Genomic DNA, 25,455 nt, shown 5'->3' with positions numbered 1-25,455 from the left:
AAGACTTGCGATGTGTCTTTGCATCAAGCCCAAAGATCTGAGACTTCACTTGGACTTGATACCCGAAAAAAAAACATTTTGAATGTGGATGCTAATTGCATGTTGATGGAATAATTGTCATTGGTCCAAAGACATCAAATACGTTTTAACACCATTTTATTATTAACACTGTGTCTGTTAGCCAGCTATCCATTTTGAAACAGTGACGTAAATGTCTGTTGTACTTTTGGAAAACAAAACAGCTGGTTCATGAAAGAAACAGTAATTCAAACACTTTTGACGTAAAATCAACACTGCATTTGAATACATATCTGTAATAATCTGGATAATACTAACAAGAATAGAGTTTGTCTCTTTCGTTATGGCACCAAGTTCCCTGTGCAACCGTCTCGTCGCCTCACTAGCAAGGAAAGCATTGCAATGTTTGTGTATTTGCAGGAAAGCATGTCAATCACTCCATGTTTGATCTGTTGGAAAAAATAAATGAGCTTGCTCTGTAATAGGATAAACAGAGAGAGAAAGAGAGTGAGCAAAAAAAAAAAAAAAAAAAAAAAAAAAAAAAAAAGAGGATGTGCAACAGCATCCATTTGAAGGGGGAATGTTGTCCAATGTAGTCGGATCCACTTTCACTTCCTCTTGTTATTAAGCCGTAATTAATTCCATTCGTTAAGACCATCAAAATTCAAAAGCCGCTGCTTCACAGTCCAAGCGGCAGCGTTCCAGCAAGGTCGCTCAGTAGAGTAGGACCACTCCTTACTCTGACGCATTTTCCGAGTGGACATAAAGTTAACTACTTAGAAAATTGCCTTCAAAGCATGATTAATCCTCATCGAGAAAAACGACAAACCAAAGACAACAGAAAGGAGTAGGCTGGAAGAGTCCATGGAGCTTCAGCAAAGGGCTGAGGAGAGTGGAGTCTCTTTTTTTTTTTTAAGGAATAATCCATAATTACATTTTAACTTGTTGTATCGTCAGTCCTGGTTATGACAGAAAGCGGTACATGCCGTCAACCTGTAAAGAAATCATTTTCAGCATAATTGCTGCAGATTAGCACATGGGTGAAAAAAAAAAAAAAAAATCAATGCATGGTTCCCATGAGAATTTAGTAGGATTTCTTAGTTTCATACAAAAAGGATGATTTTTTAAAATCATTTCTAACCCCAGAAAATGTATTATAGTACATTACATTGTTTTGCCTTCAGTAACATTTCCTAAGTAATTAAAACATGACCAGTAAAAGCACAATATGCTTTTTCTTCATTAGCTCTCTTTTTTTCTCCCCTTTTGATTACTTTTCAGGTCGTACTCATTGCCTATAAAGTTAGTAAACATGATTTGTTTGCCTCTTAAGGTCGCAAATATATTTTCGTGCCCTAAAGTTATCATAGTTTCACTCCCTATAAACTTCGTAAATGGGATTTTTTTGCCCTATAATGTCACCCACCCAGTTCCCTGTTCTATTACCAAATACAATTAATTCCTTGGTGAAGTTTCCAAATATGGTTCCTTGCACTATAAGTTTTGCAAATACGTTTTTGTGCATCTATATATGGTTCTTCCTTCTATGAAATTACCAAATATGGTTTCTTCTCCGATAAAGTTGCCAAACACGGTTCCATGCCCTATAAACTCACCAAATAGGGCTCCTTGGAATATTACCAAATGTAGTTTCTTGTCCAAAAAGTCACCAAGTATGAACTCTTTTCTCTATAATGTTACCAAATATGGTTCCTTACTCTGAAAATCCACCAGATAAGGTTCCTTGCCCTACAGACTCACCAAGTATGGTTCTGACTCTTTAATGCCATCAAATGTGTCCTTTCTGTGTAAGGTTACGAAATATGGCTTCATACCTTTACAAATAGGGATTCCTTTTATACAATTCCTTTTGCTATGAAGCTTTCAAATACGGTTCCTTGTCCTTATAATGTCCCCAAATGTTGTTTCTTTTTCCCTACATAATTATCAAATATGGTTTCTTGCCTTGTAACATTATTAAATAACTATTACTATTAAATTACTCTATGAAGTCACCAAATATGGCTCATTGCTGTATTAAGTCACCTTAAGTTACCAGTTGGTGCTTTTTGCCCGAAAAAGTAACCAAATGTAGTCACCCAATTTGGTTCCATGTCCTATTATGAGGTAAAAAAAAAAATGCAGAAATCGTATGACCTTACTATAACAACTGAAATGGTGGCAACGCATTTGTATGGCAAAAATACATTTAAAAATATACTTTTCAAAGAATGAATATTTCTTTTTTTGGTGCAGTCTATTGTACCGTTTCTTACTAAATTCTTGCGATAATGTCTTGAAGGATTAAATAGATTATACATTCACAGTCATGTGAGCGTATAACTGACAGATTCGCGCTACTTCTGTGGACATCCATCTACGAAGTACACTGAAATGATTTGGGGGAAAATAAATAGAGGATTTCTATCTTCTGCAAGCCCTTTATGTCATTTGGACATCACAGCCAAAGTTAAATCTATCTGCAAAAAACAAGGCACCCCCGTCCCACAGGCGCTGAATTATGTTTCATAATCTCCATAATCTGTGCATGGAGGAGCAGACGGATCCTTCCATGGCAGGGAAACACAGCTCCTAATCATATTTTGCTTTGTTTTGTAGCAGCTATGGCAGAGAGAAAATCCCTGACCGTGATGTCATCCCGGAGAAGAGAGGCCTGACTATATAAATTACATTTTGTAATATTTTACAAAAGCGTTATCAAGCCAAGAGGTTATATAACAACTGGAATACTTCAACAGTTAAAGTCACAAACTCAGTGTTGTGTTCCGGGTTTAAATGAGTTCCTTGACCTGAACATACTGTAGTAAATTGAGTCCTGAGAGCCAGTTGAGTGTCCAAAGCAGACCACATCAGATGATACCAAGTTGGACTATCGGGATCACAATGACATCGGACACATCCATCATTTAGTATAGCCTGCAGGTCCAGCTAAACATCAGTGCTGATGCTACAGCTGCGAGTGAACATTTCCCTCATAGTGACCGAGCGGGCCAAGTGCGGCTTACGGTAGTTGGAAATGTTGACAGGCACGGGAAGTTCCATGTCCGGCTGCTGCGGGGGTGGCGGCATGCTGCGGTAGCTGACCCGCTCGCCGCCGTTCCTCAGGCCATCGGCTTGATGGTGAACCGGCGGGGGAGCAGGAGGCTGCAGATAGAAGGGCAGCTCGTAGTGGGTGCACGACGGACAGAAGGTCTGCGAGCGTGTCAGTTTCCGGGCCAGCGGCGGGGTGGGGAAGAGGGCGGGGCCATTGGGAACGGAGGAGGCGGCGGCCGTGGCCGCCACAATGTTGTGGTTGGAGTGGACCGGCGGCAGACGCGACGTGACGGCGAAGTCTGGCTCCTCCTCCTCCGACTCGGACTCCTCCTTCTTACAGCAGTAATACTGGTGACGGGAGGACGAGAAAAGATGGAGGTCAAAGAATCAATGTCATTAAAGTACACACAGAAAAGGAGGGGGGGGGGGTGTTCAAAATGACACTGAAGGAAATTAAGGAACAGAAAAGGGCGATTCTTTACACCAAATGTCACCAACGGGAGCCCCCAATAACCACTCGAGTACCCCACGGACCTGTTCTAAGAATAGATCACCATTTTATTGTGTGCTCGTGTGTGTGTGTTATTGTTCTAAAAAAAAATCCAGAAATATGATTTCTTTCTGAATGGTGTTCTTTTTAAATCACACTTGCATTGGTGTAAATTTGCTAGTAACAATATTACAAAAAAAAAAAAAAAAAAAAAGGTCAAAGGTCAGCAGTGCAGGGAATGCCAAATCATAGTGTCTATGGGGAAAAGCTAGCAGGACAATCAACAATGAAAGGGATGGAGTTTCAAAAAAAGTTGCTGACCCCTGCTTTACACTATAAGCATTGCAGTAAAATTATAATTTGGAAAATGAGTCAAATTAGGCCAATAGTAGAGTTACCCAATACAGTCTTTATAAACTTACCAATCATGGTTCCTTGCTCTATAACCGTACCAAATAAGGTTTCTTTCCTGACAAAGTTACTATTACATATTTCTTAACCTATTGTATAAAATTGCCAGATGTGGTTCCTTACCCCTATAGTTACCCCAAAATGGCTTTGTGCCCTACAACATTTATAGGCTTAGTCCTATCAAATGACCAAATATGTCCCCTTTCCCTATAACATCACTATTTATGGTTTCTTGCCCTAAAAGTCATCACATCTGGTTTCTTCCACTATAATATCACGAAATCTTGTTCTTTTCACTAAAATGTTTGTGATAATGTCACCAACTATGGTTCCTTCCTCTATATCAAATATACAGTACATTTCTGTGAAGTTCCCAAATATGTTTCTTTGTCCTGTAACGTTACCCAACATAGTTTCTTACTCTACTGACTCATCAAATTTGTTTGGTTCCTTTCCAGATAAAGTGGCCAAATGATTCCATGCCAGATGAACTCAGCAAACATGATTCTTTACCCTACAAGATGACCGAAGAAGGCTTGTCCTCCAGCCTCACCAAAATGAGTACTTTGCCCTACAAATTTACCAAAATTGTTCCATGCACTTTAAAGTAAGCACATACATTTTGTTTCCTTATAAATCTTTTTAATCCAGCTCAGGGACAGCTTCTCTCAGTATTCACAGTTGTGATTTCAAACTGCAGAGCTGCAGAGCATATCGTCGCTGTCCTGTGAAAAACAAATCCATTTTTTTCAATTTTCTTTTTTTTTACGGTAATGGTGTTTCCGCCTCACAGACATCGCATTAACGTGAAAATTATTTTTTTTTCCCCAAAATTGGACATCAGTATTTTTCACAGGGCAGCAACGATATGCAAGTATATGGCATTTTTACATACAATTAGGAGACCACTATCACTGATTCTGGGGCAAGGTTTTTTTTTTTTTACTCCAACTACTCCCCACCAATGTGATCTGAGGTTTGTCTCGTATGAAATCAGACATTGCTAAAAAAGAGAGGACCTACTCGCTGGGAAATGAAACTGATGTAAAATGACGAATGAGGGGGGAATTCGTCCAAAAAAAAAAAAAAGATCTCATGAATGATTTACCGCTGGCTCAGACAGGAGAGCCACTGAGGCAGAATAGCTGATGTAAGTCAGCGCATGTTCCTTTCTTTGCGAGGCTGGTGTGAAATGAAAACTATGCAAACACACTTTGGTGAGTGCAGATATGAGTTTTTAGTCTGCACACTCCTCAAACAATCTGGCAAGTACAAGTTAATTTCCTATTCTAGAGGGTCACTATGTCCAGTTCCATTTATAATGTCTTCATAATATAATATGTCTTTGGCCCGTCTCAACGATGTTCTCTTGCCATTACTCTCTGCCAGACAGCATTTGGATGCATCTCTGACAGTTCTCGCTAGCTGCACCTTAAATATATGAACTCCCTTAACAGCAAAAACCCTTACAATTCTTACATGGACAACTAAACCAACTACTAAACGGATGAAGGTTAACTCATTCACTGCTGGACATTTTCAGACACTCTTTTACCCCAACGCTTGAAAAAATAACAAAAAAAATATAAAGGAGTTCTTGGCATTGAATGGGTGCACTGCGAAAAGACAAATAAATACGTCAATGGCAGGGAGTGAGTTAAAACAACCACAATAAGACACTTGGTTTTAACAGAATATAATGCAAAAGTCTTTTTTTTTCTTCTAGTTTCCCACTTTCAAAATACAACCAACAATGCCAATGATTTGCCACTATTTCTGCTGGCAAAATTTGTGTGATTAGTTTAGGTATACTGGAAGTCGCTGCTGCTAACGGTTATGTACCTGTCAGCCCGACTGTGGGAATCACAAGGGAAGAGTCGGTGAAGTCTAAAGCAAAGCACAAATATGAAGAGGAGCATACGCCTCATTGTGTATTGTATTTTTGTACAAGGCGGAACACAGGGAGCTCTGGTTGCAATGCCATACAATGTCTTGTATTTCAATGTTTTCAACCTTCTTCACTTCTAAAAAGAAATGAACCTCTGTTAATGATAATATGTAAAAATACTGATATGCTTCATTTCCCAAATATACTTTAGAGCTGGTTGACTTTGGCTTTAATTAAAAATCTTTCTTTGACAAGGAGCAGGTTGACACAGGCCACATCAGATGTTGTTCAAGGCTTAAATTAATATTTTTATAACACTGGTGTCATTTCTGATGTCATTTCTTTTCATTTCTTCTAAATTGATTGTGCGTGCCACAGCTTGCAAATTATCTAAATCCACCGTGTGTTTTCTCCTGTTAAATCAAAAATGTAGCCAAACTTTGGTGCCAGTCTTCAGGATCTGTAGCTCAACTTTTTTTTTATTTTAAATACAACTAATAAGAAAACAAGCTGGATGCTCCTCGACTCCGGTAATGCATGTACACCCACCTGCAGCCTGCAGTAGCACAGTACTGCGATGATAAGGAGTAATATGACCGTAGCAAGAATTCCACCGGTGATGACCACTGTCCCGGCTGTCATTCGAATGGCTCTCCATCAACTGCCTGCATAGAGCAACGAGGAGGAAGAAAAAAGAGAGGTGAAGACCAGGACGACAATAATGAGCACGCAGAAGGCTCACAATGGAGAGGCACCATCAAGTAGATTACACCAGCGTGTCATCTCACCACCGCTTATTGAATTATCCAGCTGTTACAAATAAATGTAATAGAATCATCTGGCAAGACCTGCTCGCTGTGTCAGCTCAGGCTTGAAAGCGTTTGGGGCAAACAGGGAAAAATAAAAAGTTCTTTGGGAATGTTTGATTACAAGAAATTGAGATTTGCTGAAAAAAGAGCAGACTGGAAAAGAGCCAAATAAACTAGAAAGAGAAAGAGGGAGAGAGGGAGAGAGGAGAAGGTCAGGATGAGAGACAGATATGATGAGTGGATATGAAATGAAGACAATGGGGACTGAAGGGGATGGAGATGCTGGGAGCAAGTGAAACAGGATAGGGGATAAAAGGGAGCACTGGGATGCTGACAAAAGGCAAAAACAGTGTGATTATGTCATGAAAAGAAGACATCAATGAATAAACAGAACACATTATTTTCGCTAACTAGCCAATTAAACTTTAAACATCCTCACTTATTTGCCCCTAAGGACAAAAATTGACAGCATCACAAAAAACGCTGTAGATATATTTTTTATGATTATGTTTTTTTTCCCCATTTAAAGTTTCTTAAAACTACTTCAACTTGTGATATGTTCTCTTATTTATTTAAAGTGTCTTAGCCTGATGATACGATATCTACTAATCCCATACATCCACGATCTGTTTTGAGCTATGATTCAAACCTGAGACCCAAAAACTATGGGACAGATGTGCTAACCACTCTACCACTATGATGTCCGTCTGAAACATTTGGGGGAATTTTTAAACCTTAATTTACAACATCTTTTTGGATTGAAGACATTATGCATGTAAATGGTTTCTCACAATAATTACAAAACAGATAAATACTATTATGTAACACTTTATTCTTAGAATTATCTTCCATTGTTTACATTTCAAATCATCAAATGAGTATACAGTATAACTTTCCTAGAAAATGACAATGCCCCATAACTGGTGAGCTATATTTGGAACAGGCCTGCAAGCTAGCTGGTGCCCGCGGACACCACGTTGGTGTTGATATTTATACCTCCATATAGATAGTTTGCATTGATTTAATTCCAATTAATGTATAGCCCACTCCTACTGCCGGACCGTATAACATGGCTCAGGCAACAAAAGCAATGCATCCGGTCCACTAACACGACACAGCAGCTCTGCCAGGCTGTAATACAGCTGGATTCTAATCATTCTCAACCAGATCAATACGAGGAAACAACAAAGAACAATGACTTTTTGCTTAAGATTTACATTGCAGCAGGTGTGAAACATTTATTCACCCTTACATCAGTGAAGAGTAGGCGTACTTTATTTTTGGGCCACAGTTGCTGGAGAAGAAGAAAAAAAACAAAAATTAACGTATGACAACTCAAAAGACTGATTATTACTGATCGAGCCAATCAATATTTTCAATTTTGTTATCAGCAAGAGGGCAGTCGGCATTGACAGTTAACTGGTGCAGGCCGTAAAACAAAAATCAACCAAAAAAAGCATGTAAACTATGCATGTGTAACAATGTACTATTTACTGCATTTTCTAACACAATGATTTATATTACAATTTGCAACAGATTGAGCTCACTATGCTAATCATGCATGCCGTCATGAAAATGATTATGGTAGTATAAAAACTTCACAAATAAGGTTATTCATGACAAAGATAAACTTTTTTTGGTGCTAAATTCAGTTTTTCCTACAACCTTGAATATGTGTGAGTAAGATTTTACAATCTAATGACCTCACGACAGAAACGCTATTTATGCTAGCCACCATGCTAATGAGGAGGGCAGTTTGACCACAAACAATGTTCAACCCGCTTCAAAATATTTTGATCATAATTATGTAGGGCATAGATACAACAGTTTGGGCGATGTTCAGTTTATCCTACAACCTTGAATGAATCTGAGTCATATTTTAGAAATGGGCTCATTATTACAAATGTTAACCCTATCTACTGTGAGGTAAAGAGCCTTATGGTGGTATGACATTTTTAGAAATAATATTCAGCCTGCTCTAAATTTTTTTTTTTATAATAATTTAAAATATGGAGATAATCTTACTGGCTATGTTTTCATTTATTACTTCACTTGAAAAGAGTAATAGTGGAATCAAATGAGTTGCTGCAATATGCTAATAATGCTAGCCATCATGCTAATGAGAATTCTAGTTTCAAAACTTTATAATAAATATTCCACTTGCGCCGAACTCATGTTATTATGATTATTTAAAACATGTAGATACGGTAACTTGGCTATTTTGAAAAAACACATTCAATATTAAATGACTAAGTTAAAACCAAATGAGCTCAATATGCTAAACATGCCATCCAACATGTTAATGAGTATGCTAGTATGACAGCTTTAGAAATACTGTAAACGTTGAGCTTTGTCAAATTCATCACACAATCATAGTAATGTAAGAGTGAGTTATATTTTACAGTTGCATGAGATGTATGCAGGACACACTAATAATGCTAACCATTATGTTAATGAGTACATTAGTATGATAACTCGATTGAATGTTCAACCTGCTCTGAACTCATTTTATCATTTAAACCGATCAACTCCCTTAGCCACTCATGTTTTGTCGCTCATCGTCTCATCAATTTGCTTGCATTTACTTCTCTAGTTTCTTTCAGTCTTTGTTAATTCATTGTTTCTGTTGTCATTTGCCACATGCGCTTGTCACACCATGTTCCCAGTTGTGACGAGTCCATTCACAGTGCTTGTTACTTTGAATCTCATACTTTATGGACTTAATTTAGTATTTTTGATTAGTCCACAGGCCTTGTTTGATTTCATTTTCTTCTTTTGTAAATAAACTCTTTACTCTTTAAACTCTACTGCTGCTCTTGCTTCCCTGCACTTGGGTCCTCCACACTCCAACATGTAAACCTCCAACTCTGATACCTTGGCTAATGTTGTATTAGCTATCTTACATTAGCCACTTGGGGAGTTTTGTGGGGGGTGCTTCAGGAATAAAGGCTATCGAACCCCCTGTGATACAGGCTGTTCGGTCCCCGTATGACTAGTGTCGGAGTTTGGTCCGCATTGACGGCAGTGAATCGGATTTGATTCTGTTCATGAGTGAGGGCGGGCTTGAGCTGGAGATCGACAGGTGATCGGTGCAGCATCTGCAGTGATATATTCATCGACGATAGACAGCTCATGCACCAAATTTATGCAGAAAATATATATTACAACAAAAGCACATTTCTAGCAAGTCGCTTGGTGTGCTTGCCACCGGAACAGCCAAATAACATTTGCACAACTTGGCCAAACTTGTCCTTGTTTTGGACCTACCACAGCAACGTGGTCTACATGGTAAGAATTTGGATGTGTTTCTCCCGCACACCCACTAATAATCGGTATAGAAAATTAATGCATGCAAGTAATCATGGACCTCTTCATTTGCAGTGGAATAATTCCCCGCTGTCCTTTCACTTTGATTAGTCCAAATCCTGCTTGAGCCTGTTTTTTTTTCCCCTTGAATTGCTTCTCCCTCGCTTACCAAAGCTGCACATTCCAAAATAGGGAACAATTTAATTCAAATAAGGTGATGGACTAATTCCATTAGGTGAACTCATCTGTGGCTTGAGGCTGCTCTGCCCTCCAGTCAAAAACACATGAATAGCGGTGAGTTAATGCCCAGCTCTAACAACAATTGTGCAAGTCAGCACGAGTCGACTCGTCTGCACGAGTCGACTAGTCTGCGCAAGTCGACTAGTCTGCGCGGCCCCCAGTTTATTGTGTTGCGGTATTGAGCTGTTCCTCTTGAGCAGCGGTGTTAGTCTTTAGCCGTTCACCCTTCTCTAATTGGTGCACACACACTCACACACGCAATTTATCAAGCTACATACACATATACACATCGAAACCGTCAACATGCATAATGCAATTAGTCATTGTGCACAGTAGGCTAGCAATGTGTCTCTTGAGGCCACCTTAACCTGATCAGTGTGTTACCGCAGTGCTCATTATTCACGTGCACACACAATACACACATGCATAACACTCCACAGTGTGTAATCGCGCCGCTTTGGCTGGTGTTAGTCCACCATCGTGACACGAGGTTAGCGGCAATCCTCAGTCGCCCCTAACGCGCTCAGACAACAACACGGGAATAAAGCGCCACACTTTGATGGAACATGGCAGAGATCACAGCAGAGGTCTTGCTGGAAATAATGGCCGCTGACAGGCTCTCAGCCGGAGCGGGTTGGGAACACTTGCGAAGTGGTGAACAATGAGAGTGGCACTGTTACAAGTTTAGGCTGTCAACACACCCATGCACACGCTCGTGTGTGTGTGTGTGTGTGTGTGTGTTCGGCAAGGCGTTTTGTGAAAAACTTCCACCGCTCTGCTTTACTTTATATCTGTGACTTCTTAGAATAGAAATGCAATCTATTTCAATGAAAAAAGTGTCCATTGACAACCTTTTTGTCCCTATTACTCACTCAATCGATGTATGAAAGTTTAAAGGGGACGTATTATGGAAAAATAACAATCTAACGGCTTGTATAAAAACAATTTTTAAAAAGTTGTGTCCTCTGGATTTCTTGCCCATCCACTAAGTACGAAATTGAACCAAGTAAATGTTTTGTTCTCTGTCTAGTTCTGAAGTTGTGCCTGTGAACGAGACCACTTCCTTCGTTCAAGGCTCAATTTAAATAACTGGCAACACACTGAGTTTCTCTGCCCTTGACATGATGGGCTGGGTTCGATTGTACATCCTGTCACCCCAAGCAGGCTGCCCGACTGCACTGTCCAAAAAAATATCATGCGAAAGGATGCACGTCCCTCACACCATTGCCATAGTGTCAAAGCTAAAAGGTAAGCAGAGCTGCAATGAGCTTTGTTGCCTCCACAAGTGAAGAGGTTGTTATTGTCTTTTTTTTCCCCACTCTACACTCTGCTTCTTGCAAGTAGAAGACACTCTAGTCCGGTCCAATGCTCAGACGTCACCTCCGGCCGTCATGGTAACGAATGTTCGGCAAAGTTCATAGGGTTTAACCCTTAGGGGCTGCCCCCATTGGCCTCATAGGCTAACGAAAATATTACCATATTTCAATGCTCACTAGGCTGCGTGAACGGCAAACTAGTGATTAATCGCCAGCACATCACAGAACAGAATGAGTGATTGAAGTAAATAATCGAAAGAAAGAAAAACAAGAGTCATCAGCATGCTCGCCGTGCGCCGGATGTTTGGAGTTAGCAAAGGGCCCGGTCAGACAATCGGACACCTTTGAGCCGTGACATAATGCAATGTCCTGTCCGCACGACTGCAGCGTCACCTGATTCAGCCTTGCCCGGTGTCACATTTCACATTTGACACTGTCTCATTGCAGCTCTGCAGTCACCCCACGAAAAATACTCCAACATCATCGCTCTATAAAACATCATTGGCTGCCTATGCAAGCCCACTAGTTGAAACAAGGCATTCTGATAAATATTGCGTTTTTGGGATAAGAGTTAATCCACCTGTTTTTAGCCATCTCTGGGGGCGGCCATTTTGACGGCTGACCTGTTTTCTGAAGCTGAGCCGTGATTGGTCATTACCTGAGCCCCGAGCAGTTGTGATGTCATTTTCAGTTGACAGAAGTGACAAAATGGCCGCCCCCTGAGATGGCTAAAAAGGGGTGGAATTTGATGCTTAACTCATATTCCACAAACGCAATATTAATCAAAATGCCGTGTTTCAACTAGTGGGCCTGCTGGGGACATATTGTTGAAAAAAATGTGTTTCGGTTGGTTTCAGCTTTAAGAAAACAGAGCCAAGTGGGTACTGACCAACAGTATCAATTCATGCAAATGATTAATAAAAAATGACCAAATATGGGCATAGGACATTTGGATGTGACAGATAATATGTGACAATATACAGTAGCTTTTTTGTGAGGCACAGACCACAAGGCGCAAAATAAGCGAGTCAAAATGAGCAATTTGCCCCTCATCCAAAAAAAAAAAAAAAGAATAGTATTAGCCAGGGCCTACTGAGACTCAAAGATTTTTAAGATTTTGTGATCTGCAGAGACGTTCCCAAAAAGCTTCACTGGGCTGGACAAATACTTAAAATTGAAGTCAAATACAGTGGAACCTCAGTTCAACTTCACTTTACAAACTATTTTTCAGTTGACAAACAGTCTTGACACTCACACGGAACACTTGTGCTTTCTCTAGCACAATTAGAAATATTATTCGCTCCGTGCATCATGTAGAGTATTTCGCACTCAAGTACCGGTATATATATTTTTGTTCTTGCTCGAAATTACCCTCAGTTTGTCTCCCAAGAAAGTGATACTGTTATTGGAAGCCTAAATTGACAAAAACAAAGAGAGCTTAACACGGCGCTTGTGTTTCATGATCTCACAATGCAGTTTGGGAAATTCCCGCTCAGCTTCCTAACACGGCATGCTTTACAAAGAGGCAATGGAGGGCTCATTTCTTTTTCACTAAACCTATAAACACAAGGTAAACATAACTGGGTGGAAGGGTTTAATTAATTTTCACACATTTTAACGGGGAAAAAAAAATGCTTTGAACAGAGTATCGGGACGGCAAATTATGTGGACCACGATTCCACAGGACAGTACTTCTATTTAGTGAGCCTAAAAGTCAATCCTGTCAACATCATAAACATAAAGTTGAATGTTTCCTTTGAAGCCTGTGCTGAAATGTACGATTCCAGCCATCTCAGGCGAAAGATTCACAATGGTAGGCTGGTCGTACATCTCACAGGGAGACGGGAGCGAGGATACACTTATGGAATGACGTCAATGTCACACAGTCTCCATCATCTGCTCCAAATGGAAACAAAGACGCACAAATTCAACCTGGGAATCAGAGGGAAAACATTGATGGAGTTACAGCAACACAGGCCTATATTTGATCATTCATCAAGGGACTGCCATGGCCGCATAAGCTTGATATTCACTCCAGCATAGCCACGTTTCAGTGCACACTTCATCACACAGTGGCAACATGCAGTGAATTGACGATCCACCCATTTCACGCTGTGCAGTGTGGCTTGTCTCCAGCTTATAAGACTGCAAAAAGAGGACAGTACAGACTCAAGTTTGGGTATTCCAAACTTTTTCAGCTCAAAGAAATTTGTTTCCTCCACAGGGCTCAAACTTCTAATACAAACTTGACATATGCTGGACATGAAACTACAACAAAAAAACAAAAACAACAACAAGAAAAGACATTATGCACTTGCTTTCTCCATAAAATGGCTGACACCCTTTCACTCTGACTTGTTTGGACAGCAAATTGGTCAAGGCTGAATTGACAGCTCCTCTGCTGGAGAAGTAGTGCATTACATTTCACCTCAACTGCGTCAAATTGAGATTAATCAACAATCCATTCCGCACAATTGAGCAACTTCTTAACAATCAAGGAATAATCCATACTTCTCACTAGAGCTGTCGCTATTGAATATTTTTAATCAATTATTCTATTGATTATTGCATCAATTCAATGATACAATTTCATATTTGCATTGAAATGCATTACAAAACAAAATTCGCCCAATTCCTTTTTTTTAACAAATTGTTTTTTCATTTGGTATGGTTCTGTGATAAAAGCAACTCAACAACAAAAAAAAAGCAATGTCACACGAGGTGGCGCCAAACAATTACTCGATTATTAAAATACTTTGGTTGTTGATTCATCGATTAATTTTGACACCTCTACTTCTGCAGCAAATGAACACACAAAGTTCTGAACGCTTTCCTGGTATGAGTGGTGACAACCTCTCAGAAACGAATGACCTTTCTCTTTCCAGTCATTGGGGAATAATTGCCTTTAATTACATTTTGTCACCTGTACATGCTGCCTACACTGTCCAAAGAATACAGAACAGAGCGTCTTCATACGGGCATTTTGAAACTTTAATGGTGCTCACATGCAGAAAGTAGACTTGAAAGTCAAAAATCGGACTTCAAGCTTGTGATACTATGATTCTATCTATTATTATAAAATTATACATTTTATTTGATCATATTTTTACTATACTATTCTCACACTCTTTGCATAGGGATAGGGACTGAGCCCTGTCGAAAGTTGTGGAAAAATTGTATGCATAAACACTGAAAAGTATTTAGGATTAGTACCTATGTTAATACAAGTAGTTCAAATTGTAAATATACCACCAACTTTGATCCATCCTAACCTATTTAATATAATGTCAAAGTCAACATATCAATAACAATAAATGGCTTGCAGATGACTGGATTACCAAATAATGATCCCAAATTGCTTACACATGGTGGAGACTCTCGACATTTTTTTCCACTAACAACCCAGGCTAAACTTAGTTCCTGTTCGACATACAAAATTATGTATATGCGTATCACTTCCACTTCCTTGGCACCAACATGCTTTGTTCCTATTAGACAGTATTTTGGCGCCATCTTGTGGTATTGTCGTGAGTTTCAGAGAGAGCACAAAAAACATGACCAGGCAGTTTCTCAGTGAATAGCTGGTGTTCGATTCCACAGAAAAAGGCAACTATAAGTATATTTGCCAATAGCGAGAAGTACTGTATTAAAGCGGAAGTCAACGCAAACATTTTTTTTCCAAAAATATGTTCTATGCAAGCCCACTAGTTGAAACAAGGCATTCTGATAAATATTGCGTTTCTGGAATAAGTGTTCATGCACTCGTTTTTAGCCATCTCTGGGGGCGGCCATTTTGTCTTCTGTCGACTGAAAATGACATCACAACTGCTCACAACGACCAATGATGGCTCAGATTCAGAAAAGAGGTCAGCCGTGATTGGTCGTTGTGAGCAGTTGTGATGTCATTTTCAGTCGACAGAAGACAAAATGGCCGCCCCCGGAGCTAGCTAAAAACGAGTGCATTTTGCTGCTTAATTTATATTCAACAAACGCAAAATAAATCAGAATGCCGTGTTTCAACTAGTGAACCTGCTGGGAACATTCTTGAAAAAAAAATATGTTTGGGTTAACCTCTGTTTTAATGTCAGTGTTTTAGTGTCCGCAACATATGTGTATTCTTGATGTATACCATATCGCGAATAGTTCACAAGTACAGTGTCAGTCAAATGTGCCCCTGAGAAATTGTGCTGACGGAGGACGCCATTTGTTGTAATAGCGCCAGCGCAGTTACGACCTCCCGCTGGGAAAAGCGTTAGCAATGCAAACACATTAAGCAGGTGGTTTCCTGTCTGTTTAGCCTCTTCCTCCACCCCTGCCTCCTTTTGCTCAGGCTGATGCGGGGCGCCGGCGCCCCGGGGGAGCACCGCGAGGCATCTGTTTCAACGTGACTTTGAACAGCGACTGAGCCGCGAAAGACAATGCCTGTGATGCGCAGATGGAGGAGCAACACTACAGTGCGTGTAACTGTCGCGCGTGACTCAAAGTCTATCAAATTGGAGCGCGTTCTCCAAGGAATTTAGTCATCTTTCACTTTCAAAGAAAAGTCAAATGTACTGCCATTAGTTGAACCACAGTGGCTATAGTTCCGAAGAGAAAACAACAACATGCAAACTATACACTGAAGGCCTGAGCTGAGATTCAAACCCATAAACTGAAATGCCAGTAAGATTTGCTCACCGCTTTTTCACCATGCTGCCCCACTTCAATCAGTATCAATGTAAAGTAGTTAGCTGCTGATTAGCTAAATGTAATGTTATTTAATATCTAAGGTAGAATGTTTTATTTTTAAACGTGTATGACAGTTAAGATCGTCAAAATTGTTGTGCCGTGACAGCCACCATACACAGTGTAACTTGGCTGGAAATTGCCAACAACCCACATCCTCTTCCTCAGCGCTCCCACTATAGAACATGGTGACTCACCGAAATCTGGCAATGGAATGGAATTTAGAAAATAACATGCGCGATACCGCTTCTGCTCCTTTCTGCACAATAACGCTGCTCAAAATGTGACACCGTGCTCGGTATTACATTTTACCAATAAAAGGCTGCAACTTTTCAAAGCTCGTTGACGAGTGACTGAAAATGAAACGGAATAATTAAACAGTGCAGGGGCATGTTTGATGGACTGGATTCTTTTCAACATCGGGACGCGGCGGTGTCACGTTGCGTTCGCACTCAGTGACTGGCCAGATGTGCACAGGTGTCTCATTTCTTCCGTCATCTCTTTTATAATCAAGTGTATAACACACTCTACGCGATGTTCAACGCAGGGCCACTCTTCTCAGTGCTGCAAATCACAGAATGTCATTTCTTGTCACCATGACCACAATCGTTTTGCGATCTTAACCTGAGCCCTGCTTTTTCCGCACGTATGAAATCAGCGAAGGCCGTTATGTCTGCTTTGTTTTGACCGCACCTAAAATGTCATCTGGTCACATTTGTTTGCAATATAAACCGGAGACAAACACAAGATGGACAACGCCACATGCAACAACATCATAGAAAGTTCAAAGTGGGCGTGTGATGTACTTTTTAATCGATTGTATACAAATACTTTGTAGTTGTGTGTTTGGGTTGCCTAACCACCCATCAAATGTGAAATTGAGAAAACCAGCCAATCTTTTGTTAAGTCGCACTGCCAAACTGCGCCCATGATAGCATCAGCTAGGCTGGGTGAAGATCCAGATCCACTTTCAAGCTATGGCCGGAGTGCAGCTGACGGACTACACTGAAATACTAACATGCAGACGCCCGCACATCTTCCACGAGTTTGAGGCCCCTGTTGGTATGTCAATGCTAAAAGGTAAGCAGAGCTGCACTGAGTTGTGTGCACAGATTAGCATTAGCCTCTGATAAGTGGTACACACTTGTTACTTTGTGAAGTATTCCACACAACAGGAGTGAGAGGACACGGGCCAGAAGCAGTATATGACTTCCATGAGACAAAATCGGGCTGATTTCAGCAAGACAAGAAATAGGGTGTCTAAAGTTTGCTGTAATTGTTCATCTTTGGGGTATTTTGACCAAAGCATCAAAAAATGTACACAATGTATCCTTTAGATGTGGAAATAGAAAGGATGTCCTTAAGGTTGAGCATGAGTGACATTTTCACGTCCTGTAAGTGTGACGAGCGGGTGTCCCAATACTTTTGGAGCATTTTTTTCCCCGTATACTTTCATGGGAAAACTAACCCATAAAAAACATAACGTACACATTTACGATCGAGCCTACATTGCAGTGTATTATGCGTACAGTATATCACACTGTTTTATAATGTGGCTCAAGAGAGGATTAAAAGTGAGGTGCAACATATTAAAAGAAAAGGAAAACATAAAATAATACTTGATAGGATAACTTGGATTAGGTTTAGTGCCACATAAAGAATTAAACACAAAAGGACAGAGAACCTTGGAGAGGATGAGAAGATGGATGTTAAAGCATCCTTGACAAATATATACAGTTCTGTGGAAGAAAGCAGAGGAAAAAAAAAAAAGCAGTAAGAGGGCTTGTGTTTCTATGGCGACTGGTTGACTTAGCATCGCCTTTTTGTTAGTTGTGTGGGCGCTTTGCACTAAAAAGTTTGAGCTTGTTTTGCACTTGAAGCAACTTGTCAAGGATGGAAAATACGATATGGAAAACTCAAGCTGAAATAAAGAGATGCATATCTAAATACGCATTTGGCTGTGCGCGCCAACACAGTAAAAAGGTGGTGCAAACGTTTCTAAGCGAGCATTTTCTTTAGCTTTGAGCAGGTCTGAATTGTGGCACGTGTAAATATTTTTATGATATGGGGGGATTCGATCGAGGTGCGGTCAGAGAGATAATGAGCTCCGGTGGAGTGGTGGATGCCATCGTATTTCAACAACAACAGCGTGCGTCAATTCCTCTGAATCATTGTAGAAATCAATTCATTGAACCGATTATTATGATTATCGTCTTAGAAATATTATTGAAAGCACCACCCCCTAACCGCGGCACAGCTATTTGGGGTGACACATGGATGCAAGATCGATGGTAGAAGGCAGTCTCCAAGCGCTCACTCCACAACGGGCAACATTACATCACTCGCAAGTGGTGATCTTCTCGCAATTCATATTAAATGTACTTGCCAATCTCCTGCATCTACAACTAATATAGACCGCAGGCCTCTCTCTGCATTGAATTTTAAGGGGAGGGGTTGCATTTACATTGGCTGGCAAACAAATCAGCTGTGTTCACTCCCACAATGGCGCAAACTCCACCCATGCATAGAGTTAGACTGTGCTTTGCACTAGACTTGGACTGGGCATGAAAATAGGGCCCATAGTGTGGAAAAACATACGCAGGCCAACAAAAATTTGCATAGATGTTATGCTAGCTATAAACCTTCAGACAAATGCTGCTTTATCACACAGTGAGCAGGGACGTATAAATAGAGGACATAAATATACTCAAAGGAATATATTGTCTCTGCTCTGCGGGAACTATCAATGGACTTTAGTTGGAGACTTTGCCCGCCTCTTCTTTTTTTCCACTTCCACCACCACAAAAAAAATAATCACTGAAAAATCTGCGCTATAGCAGGTTTTCTAATGATGAACCACAAGTTCACTGTAGCTCTAATGTAATACAATGGCTTCTCTCCCACTACTTCCTGTTAGCACCCACCCCAGCCCCACCCCTCATGACCATGCCCCCCAATCACTCAGTGGGATGAGGTCAGCTGACCAGCGGATGGCGCATGAGAACACTCCATCAGAGAGCACGGCAGGGTGGAGCCGAGTGGTGGGTGGGGGTGCCGGGAGTGGGGGTGGGCGGCTTTGGAGGAAGGGAGTACCAGGGTGGCGACTGTTTAACATGATCACATCCTTCCCCTTTTTTTTGTGGTCCACAGTGGATCTGCAATGATGCTTGCTCCCTGTGGTGCATTTTAAAGGTAATTAAGGCTGCTGTGTGAGCACTTAAGTGGACATAATTGCATTTACCTCTGCGTTTTTCGACCACTGTTGAATCCCCCCCCCCTCCCCGACTTCCACATTTCGTATGCTCTCCTCCTCCTCTAGTCACTGCACCTTTCCTCATGTTTTTTCATCAAGCTCTTTTGATATCTCCAATCCACCTCCTCCTCCTTCTCGTCCTTCACCTCCACAGCTCTACTCCAGCTCTCTAATGGCCGAGGGTCTCGTGCTGAAACATCAGCAGTAAAAACACACAGTCACGCTCTGTGTGTGTGTGGTGGGGGGGTTCAGTGTGTGTATCTGTGGAGTATGACTGATCTCCCAGGGGAGCAAGGTTATTGGGAGGGTCACTGGTGCACATTGCCATGGGAACCCAAGCTCCGCCTTTTCTGCCATTGCTGGAGGCCCTTTTAAAAGGCACAATGAGCGGATGGATTGTATAAGATATATATATATATATATATATATATATATATATATATATATATATATATATATATATATATATATATATATATATATATATATATATCATTGGAAATTCCTTCCTTGAAAATGATTCCTTGTTGCAATTATATTCATAATAAAGAAACTATATCTGGTCGGGAAGTAGCAATTACATAATGACCATAATGACATTCATTATATTATTTATTGTAATACCAATGCATATAAATGTAGTGTAACTTCACTGTAAGGATGGTGAAATTCACATTATGTCACTTCATCCAGCCAATCAGCAAAGAAAATTAATGACAAAAAAATAATCATAAATTGAAATAGAAAAATTTACCATATATTTTTGTGTTGGTGTGATCAAAAAATTCTAGAAAAAAAAATCAAGCAATTTTTGAAGTATGTCAATGCTGCTTTTAGCCAAGTAATTGTTTTTATACACACTTACACGCAACAAATGAGAGGGAAAGAGAACGCAAGGATCATTACAAAAGTGACAATTTTAGTGCTTCCAATTATATGTAAACCTCTTTTTAGTCCGCTTTGGGGCTAACTACCAGGGTTAGAATATTTTGGGATTTTCCATTATGGTTATTTTTTATTTTGTTTGTCTTTTTAATTCAGTAAGTTTTAATGATTTTTTAGAGCAGATTTCTTAGTTTTTATGTTTTTGAAAATTCTTTGTTTTAGTTAAGTTTTCATTAGTTTTAGGTTTTTTTTTTTAATATATGGATTATCTCTTAAGTGCAAGGTAAAAAAAAAAATAAGGTCACTAAGTATATCCTACAAGTGAATACAATTGTAAAATAACTGAACTTCTGTAGCTATGGATGTACAGCAATACCAAAATAAATACATTTGAAATTACCCCTGAAAGCTCTGGTATGCTATTAATTGACAAAGATGAACACAAAGGACACTTTGACTATAATTATAGTTAAACAACGTTTGTTTAAATTTTAGCTTTAGTTATCGTCGTCGATTTTTGTAAACTAACCCTACTAACAACTTAACAAAACCCCTTGCTGAACCCAAAAGTTTCCAACATGAACATCCGAAAAACTGTGCTTAAAGCCACCTCGCTGCGGAATGCATCCATTGCAAAACACAGATGATGAGTAGCGTCGCCGACCATTTTATCAATATTGGCTTTTTTGGTAAATGTCTAAAAATAAGGGAGTATGGCAACCAGTTGTCTGCAGCAGCGGTGACTCGCAAGTCATACTGTTTTGTCAGCATTTGGCAACTCTTGTTCACCTTCCCCCGCTCTCATCTCACTCTTTGTTGCCTTTGTGCTTGGCTCCATGTCCAACAACACACACTGGTACTGCACTCAATACAGTGTAGATGGACCATAACCAATTATGCATTAAATTGAGGAGTGTACAGGGAGATGAAAAGCAGATGTCTCCCATTATGGCATGAAGGAGGCAGTAGAGCTATCCGTGGTTCTGAAATTGGACGCGCCATTGCCTTTGCAAACTTTACTTTGGGGGAAAATAATGGAGGAAACAATCACATCGAGGGTATATTCATTTTAAATCGAACGCCAATAGGCGAAAGACTTGAGGATTCAGCCTTACCTTCAGAGATAAGATGAATCAAGCAGGTCACATGGAGGGTAGTGGCGTTTGATTGGATGCCAGCTCCTGATCTCTGCTGGATGGAAAGTCTTCAGGTTGACCCCAGTCACAAAATAATTGGATGAGGATGGAAAATATATAAATATATATATATATATATTTTTAAGTAAGTCAAAATAAAAGCTGAGATCTGGACTTAAAAAACAAAAAATAGAAGTGTAAACAGACAAAAAGGAATTGGCATAGAAGGTATTAGTCTCTAGAATCTCTCCCCAAAAACATTGTGCTCATGTAAAACTGTTGAATGCAAGCACGGAAAAATAAAACAAAAAACAAACACAGAGTGTTGCACACACGCTTCCATTCACTGCTCCGGTTGTTTTTGGGAGAAAGACGAGCACGAGAGGCTGATGGAGCAAATAAAAGCCTCCTACGCGAATACCCCCCTCAGCCTCAGCGGCATATGTGATGGAGGAGGAGACTGCGTGACAGCAAAACTCCACACCTCCATCACAAAATTAAAAAACATCATTAAAAAAAAAATAAAATAAAAAAACACAGTCCAAGGAGGGTCCGGCTTGGTTTCTTGGTTCCGGCTCATCCACAACCAGTCAAAGCACAGGCTCAGTAATCTATTTACCTCCCATGCAGCCCATCACGAGCATAAATGAACCCTGGAGGGGGGGTTTGTCATGAGAATAGAGGAATGCACGCCGATTCCTGCAGAGCCGACGGAAAACATGCGGCGGTGGTGCCAGTGAGCACGCTCAATGAGCGAGCAGCCTGGGAGATGGCGCTTTAGTCACAGCCTCACATTGGATATGAGAGACGAGAGCGAGAGAGAGAGAGCGAGAGTGCGAGAGAGAGAGAGGGGGGGGGAGAAGGTGGGGGTAAGAAAGAAAAAAAGGGGGACAAGTCCCTTTTGAGTCTTTGCGTCTGCAGGCTGTGCATGGTTGGATGCTGAGAAAGTGGAAGGATGTGGCTGGAAAGTAAATGAATGAAAGAGGGGTGAATGCAATGAAATGTCATAGTAAGCAATCGGCACTGCACAGAGAAAATAACAGGACAATAGGGGAAGAGAGTAAAGATAGGCGCTCAATCAACAATTATATGAAGATTAGCATTTATGCACAACCCCAGCCTGCGAAAAAAACATGTTTGTAGCACATTTTTCACAGAGAGGACTCACAAAGAGCTTCACGTAGTTAGAGAATAGTGCTGCTGTCGGGCCGAATCCTTGTATGTCTAAAATAATCACTTTTAGGAAAACCCAAAAAAACGCATGTTTGTTCAACATTGCATTGTCAAAGAGAGCAGGCCATTTTCAACACTTCAGATTGGGCCATAATCTGACCAATAGTATAGATTTATTAAGACATGTGACAGTAACAAAATGTTGACATAGTAGGTGTGTTATACACATATATACATATAAATATACACGTATATAAATACATATATATATATATATATATATATATATACATACATACATACACATATATATACATACATATATACATACATATATATACATACATATATATACATACATATATATATATATACATACATATATATACATACATATATACATATATATACATACATATATACATATATATACATACATATATACATACATACATACATACACACACACACGCACGCACGCACGCACGCACGCACACACACACACACACACACACACCCCCACCCACACACCCACACACACACATCAAATCAATCACAGGAAGAAAATCAAGTCAAGTCAAATTTATTTATATAGCCCTTAATCACAGGAAAGTCTCAAAGGGCTTCACATATGCACCAGATCATATACACGACATCCCCTGATCTTAACCCCGAGGAGGGCAAGGAAAATCTAAAAAAAAAAAAAAAAACATCTGGGGAAAAGTGAGAAACCTTGAGAAGGGACCACAGATGGGGGAATCCCCCTTCCAGGATGATCAGGATATAAAATATATAAAATATAAAACATCGCTTAAACTGCAATTGGATGACGCAAGTGTCTCATGTTATCGCACTTTTTTGTCCCCGCAGGGCTTGTTCACTTCCTCATGACAACATCGACCAGGAATTCAGCTGCGGGTGTGACAAACATCCCCTTCAGCTGTCAGCCCCCCCCTTGCCAATAACATTCAACTGTCTCGCCACTTCCTTCCCCACTTTCCTCCTGTCCACCTTCTCCAGCCATGTTCCACATCGGCTGTGAGTGTGTGAGTTATCATTCCATTCATTATTCACACTCAAAGACATGGAGATTAGTGCACTTGGAGAGTATATGCTTTTGAATTATTTAACATCAGAGGAATATGAGCATAAAGTACGGTTGGATTGGTGGCGTTCGGCTGAAATTGACTTTTACTCTACTTTACCTCGCTGCTGGCCGGTGCATAACTTGATATCCTCTATGATTCTTGATGAGTTATGCTTAAGACTGTGCTATCAATATTTAGAGCAATCTGCAAATGCAAATGTCATCAAGTGCAACACTTACCTTCATATTGGGAACCCAATTGTCTTTTTAAGCCATTTACTTTTATGGTACATGTAGAAACTACAATAGAAGCATGTCCAGTAGGCTACATTGCACTTATCTAATACCTAGCCTTTCATTATATCATTTATTATGTTTTATCTCAAATCATCTTTCCCCTTTGAAATGAATAAAAACACCACGAATCTGTGCCAGCCTCCTAGAAAAACAAAAACAAATTTTGCAATTGGGTTTCCTATAAGGAAAATAGCACTCAATATGATATTATATAATATTATGTAAAAAAAACAATCAGGAAAGAAATTATTAGGTAGAAGGTAAACAGTTTATTTTACTTTTTTTTTTTTTGCTTCAATTTAATATTATTGTGCTGCTCCTTCTGATTTCATGGGAAACCACCAAACAAAAGTGTCACAAAATATGCATACTAAGGTTCAATATGTCCCTTCTGCCCTCATAGATAAGCAAGTAATTGTACTGCCTGTCACAATAGGTTACTGTCGTATATAGTTGAACAAACTATTCATAGTAAATAGATAATTTTTAGGCCAATTAAGTGAAATTGGGTACACAGGTACACTAATGTGCAGCTGCACACTGGTTGGCATTCTCTAAAAACACAGATTTTTTTTTTTTTTTAATTCGTGTGCATTTGTGTGTTCTTGCTTCGGTCTTGTCACGTGCAGGATAAAGTCGTAAAAACCTAGAGGACCGCCACGTAAACACCAGCACGCGCACACACATGATCACACATGCGCACAAAGCTCTGTCATTTTCCTCCTAAATCCCTTCTTCAGTGCCCATCCCCCACCCCACCCCCCCTTCTGTGTGCATCACTCCCTGTGGTGAAAATGCCTACAGTGTGACGTCTGGCCTTGTTTGTAATTACTGACACATCAGCACATACGTGACCAAGGCGTATGAATACGTGTCGAACGAAGCGGGCCACATGACAGTCGAAGGCCACGTTAAAGGAATTGCACTCGGACCTCGGAGACGATACATTTTGATTGTATTACTGGATACAAACCATCTCAACCACATCTCCAAAGCCCTTATTTTGTTGTTTACCGAAACTCGGCCCCTTTGTCCAGGAAAAGACAATTCAATCTTATCGTGTACAAAATTCAATTTTAAAACGTGCAGGTCTGCATTCAAGATTCAGGATTTGAAAATATGCCCTGGATTTAAAGGGAACCTGGAATTGATCAGATCAACTACTATACACAATCAACATTTTTACCTATGCCAAGTGCAATGGAAATTTATCGGACTGCTTCATGTGATCACATAATAGTATTAAAACGTCAGAACTACAGTATTGGGCATACTGTATGTACTAACTACACAGCCAACATGATCTTCTCAAAGGAATATTGTACTGTACGAAAACGTCTGTAAGTCTTTCTTTGATGTGCATGTAC

General features: G+C 40.0%; 1 protein-coding gene across 1 annotated transcript; it reads right to left on the bottom strand.

The window, feature by feature from the left end:
* Positions 1-139: 139 nt before the first annotated feature.
* LOC147135411 (protein FAM163B-like) lies at positions 140-22,306 on the bottom strand. The gene is made up of 3 exons (XM_086054315.1): positions 21,511-22,306; positions 6,411-6,526; positions 140-3,420 (listed from the first exon to the last, which is right to left on the bottom strand). The coding sequence occupies exons 2-3, from the start codon at positions 6,501-6,503 to the stop codon at positions 2,968-2,970; spliced, it is 546 nt and encodes a 181-aa protein (XP_085910441.1). The 5' UTR covers positions 6,504-6,526; positions 21,511-22,306; the 3' UTR covers positions 140-2,967.
* Between the last annotated feature and the right edge of the window lie 3,149 nt (positions 22,307-25,455).

The sequence above is a fragment of the Filicampus tigris genome, chromosome 15 (genome assembly GCF_054856515.1).
Source record: "Filicampus tigris isolate MCC_2025a chromosome 15, RoL_Ftig_1.0, whole genome shotgun sequence".
In the NCBI taxonomy this organism is placed as follows: domain Eukaryota; kingdom Metazoa; phylum Chordata; class Actinopteri; order Syngnathiformes; family Syngnathidae; genus Filicampus; species Filicampus tigris.
The sequence above is the reverse complement of the archived record's forward strand: the minus strand, read 5'-3'. Positions and strand labels throughout refer to the sequence as shown.